Here is a 16,504-nt window from a genome sequence, read left to right as displayed (position 1 = left end):
CAATATTTTCGATAATAATAATAATACATTCTATAATTTATAGAATTTAATATTATTAATAATAATATATTCTAGTTATTTATTACTGATTAATTATTACAACAAGAAAATTAATAAATGTAATAAATTATAATAAATAAATTATTATTATTATTATTATTATTATATGGAAATATTTATAGAGTAAAACAGAGAAATGTTACTTTCACTTACTTTCATACTTTAATTATTAGGCTATATTAAATAATTTTGATGATAGTAATAATAATAATAATAATAATAAACATTCATTATTTTATTAATTATTTTCGATGATTATTAATAAGAAGAATAATACAATTATTATTATTTGCAGTAGTAGTAGTATATGGAAATATTTATGGAGAAATTAAAAATATATTTAATGTATTTTATTTATTCATTATGAAATATATTCAATAATAATAATTTCTTATTCTCTAAAATTCTCTAAAATATTCTTATTATTATTGCTCTTGTTGTATATGAAACATTTATAGAGAGAAATAATAAGATTCATAAATGCACAAAATGTGACAAAAATGTATTATATGAAATAATTTTGACGCTAATAATAATAATAATAATAATATTAAAGTAGCTGTAGTAGTAGCATATGGAAATATTTATAGAGAAAAATGCAAAAATAAAAAGCATAACAAACATACTTTCATTATTTTATGAAATATTTTTGATGATTAATAATAATAATAATAATAATAATAAGTATTATTATCTTCTGTAGTAGTAGTAAATATTTGGAGAAAAATAAAAAATATATATTCATATATATATATATATATATATATATATATATATGGAGAAACATATACATACTGTTGTTCATACATGTTGTTCATACACAAGAAAAGAAAAGACACAACTGAACATCCCAAGAAAGGAAAACACATAAGGTTTTCTTGATTGAACTGACTGGTGAGACATTGAAGTTTTCCTGCAAATATTTAGCCGACTTTGGGATTACACAACAAATATCTCATTGCATTGACAAATTGCATAAGAAGACACATGACGTGTTATGATGCTGTGGTGAGCAGCATCATTCTTTTCGGTCGTGACTAGTTTCAAACTAAATAAGAAACCCAATATAAGTTACAGGTGTTTGTTTTTTTTAATCTTTTTTTATTGTTTTACTCCATTGCATTTGAAGAGAATGTAAAATAAATTAGTAAATTATATATATATATATATATATATATATATATATATATATATATATATATATATGTAAATTTACTAATTTATTTTACAAAATATGTTCAGTAATAATAATAATAATAAAAATGTTCTTCTTTTTCTTATTGTTGCTTTTGTTGTATAGAAAACATTTACAGAGAGAAATAATAAGATTCATAAATGCACAAAAATAAAAACGTTAACAATAGTAGTCACACAAAGACCTGTTTGAATAAACTAAATTGAGTGGGAAAACAGTTAGTTGAAAAAAATTAGTTGAAAAAAAAAACAAACAAACAAACAAACAAAAAACTAAGCATAATGTGTATATTTATTTATTTATGTATTTTTAATTACATTTATTAGATATATAGATATATATTCCATTTTTTAATTATAACGCGCCATCTTGTGGTGTGATTTCTACAGAGGTGGTCAGTTGTAAAATGAAATATGAATCACTCATTATTTCCCGTTTTATTACTCACCAATATCCGCATATCGTGTCCGTTTCAGATTCAGAGAGAACCCATTACTATGCATCATAAATAATAAAGTGCTTTGCATGCGTTTCACTGACGTTCAAATGACGCAAGGACGCGGTGTCGTCATCTTACCGGAAGCTGAAGAGGGAAATCAGTGGAGTCGCGTTGGCATTTCTATCAGCCGACGCTCGAGCGCAGGGGACACACCGAGCCTGTTCGCCGACTTCAGGAATAGGACATGATAAGGTAGATATTTATGATGTAATCAGTTAGAATTATACACACCGCGTTCGGTGGCACAGTAATGAAATGCGAGGATTTATAATTTAAATAGACTGTTGTGTTAAGCTGTCATTTTCTGGCCAGTGAAGACCAACAGTTGCCGAAACCTGATTTTTCATGTGCCGGTTTGTTGTGGCGTACAGCCAAAACGCCTTGATCGATTGATTCATATCGCTGGGATTCAAACCGTCGGTGTTTGGGTTCATATGGCAATTATTTAAATGATACACACTCGATATTGACTTTAATTTGTAAATGCTGGTCACATCCGCTGGCCTGCCGGGAGAAACGTCAACCTGAAAGATTCACGTAACGTTACGGTTTTATTCGATTCTCACCGAATCAAAATTATCCCGTTTCGGCCTCGCCTTCATTAAACTGTGCTAATGTTAAGTATTAAATTTCAGTCTCTTAATTGGTTTGAATCAAATGATGACCGCTAACAGTTAGTCGTCTTCTGATTTGCTCATCTGACGTCATCGGTCTTACGTCTTAGCTTTAGCAAACAAATTTAGCATTTGTTTCCTAAGTCATGTACGTCTTTACATAGATATTTATAATTAGTTACATGAACGTTGCTTTTGATTTATTTCATGTTTACATTATGTAATCAGGTTCTTATCTTATCTGCGCTGAAATATTAACGATAATACCGAAGTTGTTATACATTGTACGTCTATCCAAAGTAAAAGTGTGCTTTTAATGCACGACAGTAGTTGTGTTTGTGTGCTGTTTACATTTTGTGACATTAGTTTGTCATCTTATGTCATCATACCAATATACACTATAAATAGACACTATAAAGTTACATATAGACGGGTCAGATAACTCAGTTGGCTCATCCTATGATCTTTGAGGGCATGTCACATGTTTATAGTGTATTACTCAGCAGGAAGGTGTGTGCTGGATTGTGATTTTTGGAAATAATGTCATCCTTGGAAACAAAAAATCTGGCCTTTCCTCTGAACCCCTGACTGTGTGTAGTCACTGGCAAAGAGTGTAGGTTGCGGAAAGCATTGCGTTAGACAGGAACCATCCCACTGTCCTGTGGTGCGGGACAGGCGCTCTGTGGCCGGACAGATGGCCTCACTGTCAGGAGTCGGTTTGGGAGGGGTGAAGAACTCTGCATGGTGGCTTAAGACATTATAAATGACCACAATTGAAATGACATCCGTTTTGACGGCCCTCAGGAGAGCAAATCCCACTGGAGCCCCATTCTGCTCCAGAGTAGAAAATCACTGCTGCTTTTGTGTGTTGATGGCTTTATTATTATGTACACCTGTGATTTTTGTGTGTGATTTTAAGCATATGTTGTTCCTTTAATTAAGAGACCAATCTATATTCATTTTTGTGTTTTGTTTTAATTAATTTTAAGTTAATTTTTAAGCACAGTTTGTTGGGTCTTTAGTTCACATCTTAATACATATGTGATTTACCTTTTTAAATACTTGACTTTGTACTTACGGTTGAATTCAAAAGTTTACATACACCTTGCAGAATCTGCAAAATGTTAATTATTTTACCAAAATAAGAGGGATCATACAAAATGCATGTTATTTTTTAATTTACTACTGACCTGAGTGAGAGATTTCACATAAAATATATTTACATATAGTCCACAAGAGAACTTTTTGAGTTTGAAGATCAGGGTAAATGTAACTTATTTTGTCTTCTGGGAAACATATAAGTATCTTCTGTAGCTTCTGAAAGGCATTACTAAATAAAATAATGACATTTAGGCAAAATAAGAAAAATGTACACATCTTCATTCTGTTCAAAAGTTTACACCCCTGGCTCTTAATGCGTCGTTTTCTTTTTATAAATTCAACTATTATTTTCTCTTGTGGATTATATGTTATAATCTTTTATGCAAAATATCTTATTCATGCCAGCACTAAATAAGAAATAACATGCATTTTGTATGATCCATCTTATTTTGGTAAAATAATTCTGGAAGGTGTATGTAAACTTTTGACTGCAACTGTATGTATTACACTTATTCTTAATTAAATGGCATTTTGAACGTACAGACTTAACCTAATACAAAGAAAGTTATATATTGTGACATTCAAGTCCAAAATTATTTTGTACATTAGTAAGTATGATCACGTAAATCTTAATCCAGAAGTTTCAGACCTGAGGTAATTATGGATACACTATTCCAAATAAACAATAATGAGGGGTGTGTGATAGGTGTTTTAGTTTTTTTTCTATTGAAATGAGTCATTTGCTTTGGAAATCCCTTGTAGTCATTTAGAGCGGGAATCTAGAAGCGCTGGGTGCAACATGTGACACTCCTGAGAATCTGAAAAAGACTCTGGGGAAATTGCGGAGATGTCTGGAATATTTCTGACTGTTTTTAGAAGCCGAACAGGTTGGGTTGCTGATAGATTCATTGTGCTGAATGAAACTGATGGTTTCTGCTTGGAGTTCTTCATCATGTCAGATCTAATGAGTGATTGCATACAGGAAGACCTATGATAGGAATTAATTGAAAGTTTCAGAAAAACACTGGGTCTCTGTGCTGCTGGTCAAACAAATGGTGTCCCAAAACAAGGCAAGGATGAAGAATGTTAATGAGAGGTCATTCAGTCACATGTGAGTTACAGAGGCACAAATGTCCAAGTGCACGTAATGTTTTTAAAAGGACAATATCTGTGGCCATTCACTTTATTCTGAGCAAGCTTTTATGTGTGGAAGGACTACTCTGTTGTCCTTTTGTGATAAATGGCATCACATTTGATCTCTAAAAGGCTTATAATGTTTATGAACTGAAAATGCTGTGCTGTACTTACTTCAGTGTTATTCCAAATATGTTCGTTCTTCCATGGAACACAAAAGGACACTGGATATCCATGATTTAACCATAAAATAACTCATGTGAGGGTGAGGAAATGAGCAAAATCTTCATTTTTTTTTATTTTTACCTGCTGTTTCTTTAACATTATCAACTGAGAAATCAAGTGAAATCAGACAGTTGTGTTCTTGAAGGGACAGTTTGCCCTGAAATTATAATTATTATTTTACTCACCCTTGCTCATGTCATTTCCAGTCATAAACATACAAGACATTATTAATGCAACCTGAGATATTTCTGTCCCACCAACAAAAACAGATGTAATCCACATCAGTCCAGCAGTTTAATCCAAGGTTTCTGGAGAGATGCAAGTTAAACTAAAAGCTGTCCTTCATATAAAGTAATTTTGTTTTATCTGAAGACTAAAGTGCTGGATTAAAGTGCTAATTTACATGGCTTACTTTTACAATATATTCATAATTTTTTAAGTGTCCAAGTTTTAGTGGAATGGACTTTCTGTACAAGGACAGAAATCTCTCAGGTGTTGTTAAAAATACCTTCATGTGTGTTACTTGTTATTGTCATACATACTGCAACCTGTAAAACTGTGAGCTTTTAAAGGGCCAAGTAAGTCATGTGAGCCTGGTAGAGGGCCAAGTGAACAAAAAGTGTAATTGGACGTGTGTCAGATGAGGACACACACCATGGGCTCTCAGCCTGTGATCTGTTTGTAGGGTTGTACTGGGACAAAAGTGCAGTAGGAGGTGCAAATGAACAAGCTCTGTCTCTCTCTCAGGACTGCTCTAATTCCCATCTGTTTCCACAGGTCTCCACCATGGACACAGAGATGATGCCGAAATTCTCCTCGAAAGACGAGGAAATCGATTACTGGAAGTGCTTGTCTCTCAAATACAAAAAGAGGTAGGCTGAAGTCATTAACTACTAAATATAGCAACCAGCTGAGCTTTTAACAACACTGTGCAGTTTATAATCACATGAAAGCCACGGGGAGTCAACCGTTTATGTTCATACAGACAATGCTGATTGGTTTTTAAAAACTTGGCCACAGTATTTTAGTTAATCTTTGGCAAGCTTAGACAATAGTGATTGTTTCTGTGTTCATACCTGCAGTCACAAGCCCTGCGGGTGATGAATGGCTGTAAATATGACCACAGCACTTTTTTGTCATGGAAAACTGGAGAAAATGCCACAACACACTGAAAGCTTTTCACTGCCCTTGACAAAAGAGACTCTCTGTTAACCTGAGAAGATGCTCTATTATGCACATGATGCACAGTTATGTTTGGTGTCTCACAGTCTCATTTATTGAAAGAAGCTATGCTTGAAAAAATATGTTGTGTTTTTGGTTGCATTCAATGAAATGTTATGATATTTCTCATTCTCAAGAACAATGTTGTTGTTAGGAAGTCCATATTTTGTGTAGTTTCAGGCTCAATTGTCTGCGTAACCTTCTGTGTTCATCAGCTTAAACCTTGTTTATGACTTGTCCAAAGTGGTCTGAGAGTGTCTCTGATCTAAAACCGAGCTCACAGTTGGTGCTGGCACTAACGCTGACCGTATGTCTGCTGGTGGTCTCTGTCTGCGCCGCTCTGAACTCCTACACAGTTTCGGCATGTGCACGTGCTCCTCCTGAGCTGTGGTTTTGCTGCCCCAGAGCTTTGGTGGAGCACAGGAAGATCTCAAATCCCAGGAATTTCCTGCTGAGGAAGGAGCAAAACATGCTTTCCTGGAAATAGTCGCACAAATGAGTTGGCCCTTTAAAGCCCCTTTAACTCACTTGACAGAACATCAAGGCTTAAAGACATAAGCAACCACTCAGACATGCTTTAGAAAATGTAATACCACCGTTAATACATATTTTGCTATTCAAAAATTTGAGTCTGTAAGATTTTCTGAAAGGTCTCTTACGTTCACTAAGGCTGTATTTATTTGATCAAAAATACAGTAAAGAACAAGAATAGTGTGAAATAATATTACTATTTGTAAGAACTGTTTTCTGTTCTAATAAATTTTCTATTTTAACTAATTCCTGTGATGCAAAGCTGAATTTTCAGCATCATTACTCCAGTCTTCAGTGTCACATGATCCTTCATTCTAGCATGCTGATTTGGTGAACAGAGGCTCCTTTGATGAACAGAAAAAAGAAAACATCTTTATATCATTATACAGTTGAGGTCAAAAGTTTTACATACACCTTGCAGAATCTGCAAAATGTTAATTATTTTACCAAAATAAGAGGGATCATGCAAAATGCATGTTATTTTTAATTAGTACTGACCCGAATAAGATATTTTACATAAAAGATGTTTACATATAGTCCACAAGAGAAAATAGTTGAATTTATAAGAATTACCCCATTCAGAAGTTTACATACACTTGATTCGTACTTTAATACTTTAATTCTTGTTTGTTTGTTTTGTTTAGTGTAGTTTTGTTTTGTTTAGTGATAGTTGTTCATGAGTCCTTTGTTTGGGGACTGAGGGACTAATACACAACTATTACAGAAGGTTCAAGCGCTCACTGATGCTTCTGAAGGAAGCACAATGCATTAAGAGCCAGGGGGTGAAAACTTTTTCAATTTGAAGATCAGTGTAAATATAACTTATTTTATCTTCTGGGAAATGTGTAAGTATCTTCTGTAGCTTCTGAAGGGCAGATATTTAGGCAAAATAAGAAAAATGGACACATCTTGCATTGTTTTTTTTTCTTCTGGAGCATCAGTGAGCATTTGAACTTTCTGTAATAGTTGCATATGAGTCCCTCAGTTGTCCTCAGTGTCAAAAGATGGATCTCAAAATCATTGTCATTGTTGGAAAGGGTTCGAATACACAAAAATGCTGAAAAACCAAAGAATTTGTTGGACCTGAAGGATTTTTCTGAAGAAAGCAGGCAGTTTAACTGTTCATGACAAACAAGGGACTCATAAAGCTGTGGATTATTCAGGTAACAACACAGTATTAAGATTTAAGAGTATGTAAACTTTTGAAGGGCATTTTTATAAATTCAGCTATTATTCTCTCATGTAAACTGTATGTAAACTTCTTTTATATGACAAATCTTATTTAGATCAGTATGAGAAAAAATAAAAATAAAATATATATATATATATATATATACATATATCCATTTTGTATGATCCCTCTTTTTTTTGGTAAAATTAACATTTTGCTGCAAGGTGTATGTGAACTTTTGATCTCAACTGTAAATGTCTTTACTGTCACTTTTAAACAATTAAATGTATCCTTGCTGATTAAAAGTATTAATTTATTTTTTAAATAAGATACTCCCAATCTCATTAAGGACTGAAAATGTGCATGTGCATTTGAGCTGCTTCCTGTTGTTGAGTGAGTGTTTTAATGTTTTGTGCTGAGGAGGCAGGCCTGCACATGTCTGGTATTTCAGGGAAGGAGGGACGAGGTGACAGATTTAAGGTTCTGCACATGATAGCATGAGGCTGGGGGAAGTGACCGGGGTTAAAGGGACATGTCCTGTGTAACAGAGCTTTGGAAACACTGTCTAAAAACAGCCAAGACCGTGCATTCAGTCTGTTGAGCTCATTTCCTGCCAGACCTCACTATTCATCTCAGGCCTGCCTGTGACCCCCCTGACCCCTGACCTTCAAGGATTCAAAGTGAACATTTGGCTGATATTTTTCCATAACTACTCCATTTCTGGTTATGAGACATTTTGATATTCAGGAAGTGCTAAATTCTGCTGTGGTGTTATTGTTGGACATGGTTAGGTAACAGGGTGTCTTATTTTAAATTGGTCTTAGGACCTCCAGTGTGAAAGGCCACTGCCCTGAGTGACTGTAATTCATTATCTGCTATAGCACCAGCTGTCAAGGCCTAAATGCTTGGAGCATGTCAGCTCTTTTGTTGCAGTCTGGGTGTCAATTTGCATTGCATAGTTAATGTGATGAATGTGCCGCCGCTGTTCCAGATGGCTGGTGACGTGTTTTTTTTGATGTGTTTGCATATCTGCAGTTATCATGATGCTCAGGAGGAGCTGCAAGAGTTCCAGGAGGGCAGTCGAGAGCTGGAGGCCGAGCTGGAGGCTCAGCTGGGGCAGGCCGAACACCGCATCCGAGACCTGCAGTCAGAGAACCAGAGGCTGAAGAGTGAGGTTGACACACTCAAGGTGAGACAGGAGCAAAATTTCTTGGCTCTCTTGAAAAAACAGTAAAGCTCTCTCTTCAATCCCCCTAGACTATTTATGGAAATTAAGCTATGAATATCAGAAAATCAGCATAATATTGGGGTGAATCTCAAAATACCTCTCAAGCAATACAATACATGTCCAAGTCATATTTTATTCCACTATAAAAAGTATAAAAAATTTAAATTTCCCTAAAATAAAGTTTGTTTGGGATCATTTTTTTGTTTCAAATTAACACTACTGTTTAAAAACCAAATCAAAGTATTTTTATTTAGCAAGGATGCATTAAAGGATTAAAAAGACACAAGAAAGATTTCTATTTTAAATAGATGGAATTCTTTTGAATTCTTTTTTTTTTTTAATCCATCAAAGAATCCTAAAGAAAATGTATTGATGTTTTCACCAAAAATATTAAAGGGATAGTTCACCCAAAAATGAAAATTGTCATTAATTACTCACCCTTGTGTCGTTACAAACCTATATGACCTTCGTTTATCTTCAGAACACAAATTTATAGATATTTGACACATCCAAGGCCCAGAAAAGTAATAAGGACATTGCCAAAATAGTCCATATGGCATCAGTGGTTCAACTGTAATGTTATGAAGCTACAAGAATACTTGTTGTACAATAATAACAACTTTATTCAACAATTTCAACAAATTCAACGATTTTCTTTGCTACCTTTTTTGGGCCTTGAGTGTGTCAGTTGCATTGCTGTCTGTGCAGGGTCAGAAAACTCTCAGATTTTATCAAAAATATCTTAATTTGTGTTCTGACGATGAACGAAGGTCTTACGGGTTTGTAATGGAGTAATGACAATTTTCACTTTTGGGTGAAGTAAGCAGCATTACTGTTTTCAACATTGATATTGTTTCTTAGCTAGTAGCAAGTCAGCATATTAAAATAATTCCTGAAGATCATGTGACACTGAAGATTTGAGTAATGGTTGCTGAAAATTCAGCTTTGACATCTCACGAATATATGACGCTTTAAAATATACGTGGGTAAAATAAAAGTTATTTCAAATTGTTACAATATTTCACAATATTATTGTATCTCCTGTGGCAGCTTTATTGGTACATGTGGGTCAAAGGTCATGTTTTAGGTACTAGTTCCCTGATGAGCATGAAGAGTATGTATTAAGTGGACTGCAGGGAAATAAAATGCTGCGGAAGTGTACAGTTTGGCCCGTCTATGGGCACAAAAGCACCTAATGGCAGAGGTCTCTCCACACACCTTTAATCTGCTGATTTATCTGTAAAGGGTCAGTGGTGTAGCCGCTGTGCTCTTCTGTGATGCCGCATTGCCCAGTGTGAAAGCTGTCGAGGGTCTCTGTTAATCCCAAGTATGCTGTAATTGGATGTCAGGATGAAGAGGAAGAAAATAGAAGGCTAATGGCTCAGCAGAAAAAGCACAGTTATATCACAGTTATTCCTTTAAGACCCTTACAGAAATATCTTTTTAATGGTTTGGGTTTAGGTAGACCCAGCACAGAGACTCTGATTTATAATGCTGTTTATATTTGTGCAAGGTCTCCTTACACAAATTAAATTTGATCTTGTTGCTGTTCCAGAAAGCATGATCATTAAATGGTCACATTCTCAGAAAGCAAGACTAGTAGCCTTTACCCACTGACCTTGCGTTTGTTTTGGAGAATATGGGATGCTCATTATTTTGCCATGGGCCTAAACAATGCGCTTATTTAGAATAAAAGAAGTGAGGTGGATAAAGTAGGTTACCTACAGGGAAAGTCGGGAGGGTTGCCATGCGCACTGGTATCCCCTCCTTTTGCTGGTCCTCATTAAAGGGGCAACTGAACAAAAAATGAAGTAAAATGCAAGTAGAAATAAATAAAATGTTAGTTTTTTTTCACCTTAAGTAACTGTGAACAACTTTTCACTATATTGTGCCACTGTGAGAATAAGAGGTTTGAGCTTGTCCCAGAACGTCTCTTATTTAGATGGGATTGGGCTCTGTGTAGTTATAAAGTGGGGATGTCTGGATACAGTAGGTCATGTGGTCTTGTTACGGTTTTGACTCCAGGAACCCACAAGGACCAATAGTTCTTTCTGAATAGGAGTGTGGAATCCTTAGTAAAAATACATGCGTTTTCACCCGCCACTGGCATAAAGTTCAGGTTGTTTCTGATGGTGACTCAGACTGTGTCTCCCCTGTGTCCCTGACTGCAGGAGAAACTGGAGCAGCAGTACGCTCAGAGCTATAAGCAGATCTCCATGCTGGAGGACGACCTGGTCCAAACGCGCGGCATCAAGGAGCAGCTGCACAAATATGTCAGGGAGCTGGAGCAGGCCAACGACGACCTAGAGAGAGCAAAGAGGTACACAAGATCATCTTGTCATTCTAGACTAACTTAGCCTTGAGTTTCTCAGTTGCTAGACTACTTTTTGGTGAGACTAGCTTACGTGTTACCAATGCCTAGCAAATGCAGACCAAAATGCATGGTGCTAAAGATACATTTACAGGCCAGCCTGTTTAAAATGACAACCTGGATTGTGCAGGGCCACCATCACATCTTTGGAGGACTTTGAACAGAGGCTAAACCAGGCGATAGAACGGAACGCCTTCTTGGAGAGTGAACTGGATGAGAAGGAGTCTTTGCTGGTCTCAGTGCAGAGGCTGAAAGATGAAGCTAGAGGTAAACTTCATTTCATTTCGCAGCTCTGCCATTAAAGGAATGTAGCTCAGTTTTTTAATTTGACAATGTCACTACCATCTTTATTTAAAAAAAAACAAACAAACATTTTTGCTGAAAGTTTGAGTTAGAAAGATTTGCAAAAGAGTCATTGTAAACACAAGAAGGCTGTGAAAGTGGATTAGTGAGTAGATGAGTTTGTGATGACATCTAATTTCTCAACAACATCTAGTCCCATTTGGTCACTTGTTAACAGCCATCTCACTGAAGACAAGTAAAAGCTTTTTCTAAAAAAAAAAAAAAAAAAAAAAAAAAAAAAGTATCACAAGTGATAAGAAGCATACTGGAGATGCTGTCAAGTTTGTGCAGGTTTATCAATGCGAAATATGCATGTTGTTGTAGACTTGAGACAAGAGTTGGCGGTACGAGAGAGGACTTCAGATGTTGCCAGGATGTCGGCCCCCAGCTCTCCCACCCTAGACATTGATAAGACGGACTCAGCAGTGCAGGCCTCTCTGTCCCTCCCAGCTACACCTGTAGGGAAGAACATGGAGCATCCTTTCATTGCTTCTAAAGGTTGGTGCTGTATTTGGTCATTGAGATTATTAGTATTGATCAATAACCCTGTCTGCTTGGCCAATTTACACTAGAGATGATTTCCTTTGTGTCAGTTTAAAAATCTATTTATAGCCTTGTAAATGGATATTGTAAAATGAAAATGGGTTTTTTTGATATTTTACATTTGATTTAAATAGTACAAATTAAATAATCATTAAGTTTTGTTACATTTTGAGTATTGTGTGTTATGCATAAAATGCTGATACATATGTGTGACCCTGGACTACAAAACCAGTCGTAGCAAGTAGCACAGGTATTTTTGTAGCAATAGCCACCAATACATTGTATGGATCAATTTATTTATTTTTTTTTAATGCCAAAAATCATTAGGATATTATGTAAACATCATGTTCCATGAAAATATTTTGTAAATTTCCTAAACGTAAATATATCAAAACTTAATTTTTATTTGATTAGTAACATGAATTGCTAAGAACTTAATTTGGACAGCTTTAAAGTCGATTTTCTCAGTATTTGGATTTTTTTTTTTTTTTTTTGGCACCCTCAAAATCCATATTTTCAAATTGTTGTGTCTCGGCCAAATATTGTCCTATCCTAACAAATGCATATATCCAATGGAAAGTTAATTATTCAGCTTTCAGATCATGTATAAAACTCAATTTCAAAAAATTGACCCTTATGACTGGTTTTGTGGTCTAAGGTCACGTATTGTTATTATATTGATCACCTTGTTCTTTGATCATCATAACAGCACTGGCCATTGAAACTCATATTTTTCAGTCACACTCTAAACAGTCTGACTGCCAGCAGTTGCATCTATTTTACCTCAGTTTTTTTTCTCCACAGCGTTGACCAATGGCTGTGGAAGCTCCCCCCCTCACACCGTCTGCACGGATCTCAGCCCTTAACATTGTTGGTGATCTTCTGCGGAAAGTTGGGGTAATTTCCTGAATGCTTTCATTGTGAAACTAGCCCTACATGGGTTTCAGTTTAACACCTGGAAAGAAACACTTGAACTGAAACTAAAATTAGATGCACCTATTAATGGAAAAACATGGATTGTCTCTGTGTTTTCTTTTTTTTTTTTTTTTTTTGCAGGCTCTTGAGTCTAAACTAGCTGCCTGTAGAAACTTTGCCAAGGACCAGGCGGCAAGGAAAAATTACGCAACAGGAAATGGAAACCTCATTAATAGCAATGCAACCAAGTTCTCTCATTCGCTCCACACTACGTATTTTGACAAGACGTAAGTGCTTTGTTTTCTATGTTCACCAGGACCACAAAACTGCACTGCTTTCTGTGGAGGTTTGTGGAATGTATAAATAAGGATTAGTTCCATTCCAGAATAAAAATTTCCCGATAATTTACTTCCCTATGTCATCCAAGATGTTTTTCTTTTTTCAGTCGAAAAGAAATGAACGTTTTTGAGGAGAACATTCCAGGATTTTTCTCCATATAGTGGATCAACGGGTCGAAGGTCCAAATTGCAGTTTCCGTGCAGCTTCAAAGGGCTGTACACGATTCCAGCCGAAGAAATAAGGGTCTTATCTAGCGCAAAATATAATTTCTATACTTTTTAATCACAAATGCTTGTCTTGCTCTGGCTCAGCCTCATGAATTATGTAATCGCACTCGTGATACAAAAAAGGGTAAAACAATGATGTCGGATTATTTTGAAGTTGGAGGAGAAAATGAGATGGAGATTTTCACCCTACCTTTCTAAACCGAAATACACTGACTAAAAACTAACCGTGAGTGACTTTTCCAAAGTGATTACACAGTGTGCGAAGATCTAGTGCAAGACGACCATTTGTGGTTAAAAAGTATATTAATTTGCATTTATTTTTTTGAAAATTACTGATCGTTTTGGTAGACATGACTCTTATTCCTCTGCTGGGATCGTGTAGAGCCTTTTGGAGCTGCATTGAAACTGCAGTTTGGACCTTCAACTCATTGATTCCCACTGAAGCCCACTGTGGAGAAAAATCCTAGAATATCTATTTCAAAAATCTTAACTTTTTTTTTGACTGAAGAAAGACATTTATGTCTTGGATAACATGGAGGTGTGTAAATTTTCAGGACGTTTTTATTTGGGAAGTGAATTAATATTTTAATTATCATAGAGAAAGTGTTAGTGTTTTGTGTTAATTAAAATGAATTAGTGTTGAAAATTCTAATAACATCCCTCACAACCCCCAAGCAGTTTATCTGAATGCATTGTTTGTGGTACATAATTCAGTGTATTAATGTATTGTTCATCTGTTTGCTTCACAGGAATATGAATGGCTTGGATCCCGGTGCCCTGACGGCCATGGCTTCCCCGCGGACCGTGTCTCCTCCCGGCATGCTCCCTCTCAGCGTGTGAGAGACTTTCCCAGCGACCTCCACACAAGCTCGGACACAATGTGGAACCAGAGAGGACACTCGAAAGATTGTGTGAGTGTGTGCGTGAGTGTGTGAGAGAGAGACTGAGATGACGTGCCTCAAGCGTGTCTGACAGATACATGTCAGGCGTGAGGGTCCGTTCCTGTGACCGCGTGCTTCAGTTGACCTCACGAGGTCTCACCTAAAGCCAGCAAAACGACAAAGGTCTGAGTCAGGCCACAGCTTCTGAGAGAGTGTTTTAGTGTGTCGCACAGTTAAAGGGATTTTCTTTTGAGGTGAATGTCACTATATGCTTAATGCAAATGCGTGTGTGTGGGTTGTATGTGTGTTTTGGGGCATGTGTGGGGATCTAAGGAAGATCCCCTCAGCCTTGATTTACATGTTCACTGTTCAGTAAAGGGTCTTAATGTGGAGGTCAGCAGATGTTTTTACTGGAACGAATGCCAACAAAACATGTTAAATAGCATGGAAACATCACCTACCTTTAAAAGCGCTCTAATGAATTATTAACCCAGTTACATCAGCTGACTGGTCACCAGTTTGCACAATGCAACCACTATTTTAGGGCTTCATAAGGTTTGTGTGTATGTTTCCGAAGCTGCACTTCAAAATCCCACAGTTACGTAACATTTACTGTGTTGATTCACAAGCCGCAGTGGTCGAGATGGCATCACCCTATATTGACGCAAACCACAAATACTGTTTTACTTGTGCAAATGCAGTGTGACCTTCGTCACAGAGCTTCTCAGTGGTTGTATGAACCTCATTTCTATCCCATGTGCCTCTGCTGGATCTGCTGGTGAGTTTGATATTCACTGTTTATTTATTTCACACAAACAAGTGGAACGGAAGCCAACTTTTGTTTATCACAGTGTTGAAGTTCAGTTCATTTAAGCCAAACTTCAACATCAAGTATAGGAGCACTTGTTAGTGTTAATTTCCCCCTTTGAGTCTTTGATTTCAGAACACAGTTTTCACGCACTTTGTTGGATGTTTTGTTATATCTCATGTATATAGATTTGTAAACATTGCAGCGATGCCCAGTCTGTAGATACTAAAATTGGGCTGATGTGCTGTTTAATTTATTTCAGAATCTTTATGGCATGTTTTGACACAATGAGTGAATTTTACATACTGTGCATTGGTTTAAAATCATATATCAAGATGTAAAATTGGTTGTCTAATATGTGCAAATAAATAAAGGGAAAAAACAAGTGTGGAGTTATGGTTTCATTGAATGATGGTCATGAAAAATTTTGAGAAATAAAAGATTCATAATTTCAAATTCAGATTTCATAGAACATATTTGTAGAATGTTCATTAAAGGAGAAGTCCACTTCCAGAACAACAATTTACAAATAATGTACTCACCCCCTTTTCATCCACGATGTTCATGTCTTTCTTTCTTCAGTCGTAAAGAAATTGTTTTTGAAGGAAAACATTTCAGCATTTTTCCCCATATAATGGACTGATATGGTGCCCCGAGTTTGAACTTCCAAAATCCAGTTTAAATGCGGCTTCAAACCATCCCAAATGCAGCCGAGAAAGAAGGGTCTTATCTAGCTAAACGATCAGGTATTTTAATAAAAATAATACAATTTATATACTTTTTAATGCCAAACGTCTTGTCTTACTCTCCCTGGATTGTTTTTGTTCCTGTTCATGACAGTTAGGGTATGTCGAAAAAAAAACTCCTATCTCATGTTCTACCTCAACTTCAAAATCGTCCTATATCGCTGTTTTACCTTTTTTTTTTGTAAAGGTGTTTGATCCTTTTTGCATGTTCACTTTTCAAAGACTGGGTCGGTACTTCTGCAGTGATGTGGGATGATTTTGAAACGATTTTTGAAGTTGAGGGAGAAAATACAGTCGGAGTTTTTCGACATACCCTAACTGTCTTGACCCAGAATACACAGAGTTCAAGGAGA

The 16,504-nt window shown here is 35.9% G+C and overlaps 1 protein-coding gene across 1 annotated transcript; it reads left to right on the top strand.

Moving 5' to 3' along the window:
* Nucleotides 1–1,813: 1,813 nt before the first annotated feature.
* Nucleotides 1,814–15,790, top strand: ndel1b (nudE neurodevelopment protein 1-like 1b). Its single transcript, XM_051105992.1, is given in 10 exon segments — nt 1,814–1,946; nt 5,606–5,700; nt 8,787–8,940; nt 11,151–11,299; nt 11,481–11,617; nt 12,017–12,190; nt 13,040–13,064; nt 13,066–13,132; nt 13,292–13,437; nt 14,466–15,790. Coding segments are annotated over 9 exon segments (1,029 nt in total). The 5' UTR covers nt 1,814–1,946; nt 5,606–5,614; the 3' UTR covers nt 14,557–15,790.
* The last annotated feature ends 714 nt before the right edge of the window (nt 15,791–16,504 follow it).

Source organism: Labeo rohita, chromosome 3, assembly GCF_022985175.1.
Source record: "Labeo rohita strain BAU-BD-2019 chromosome 3, IGBB_LRoh.1.0, whole genome shotgun sequence".
NCBI classification, from domain to species: Eukaryota; Metazoa; Chordata; class Actinopteri; order Cypriniformes; family Cyprinidae; genus Labeo; species Labeo rohita.
Note: the sequence above shows the minus strand (reverse complement) of the source record. Positions and strands in the feature narration are given on the sequence as shown.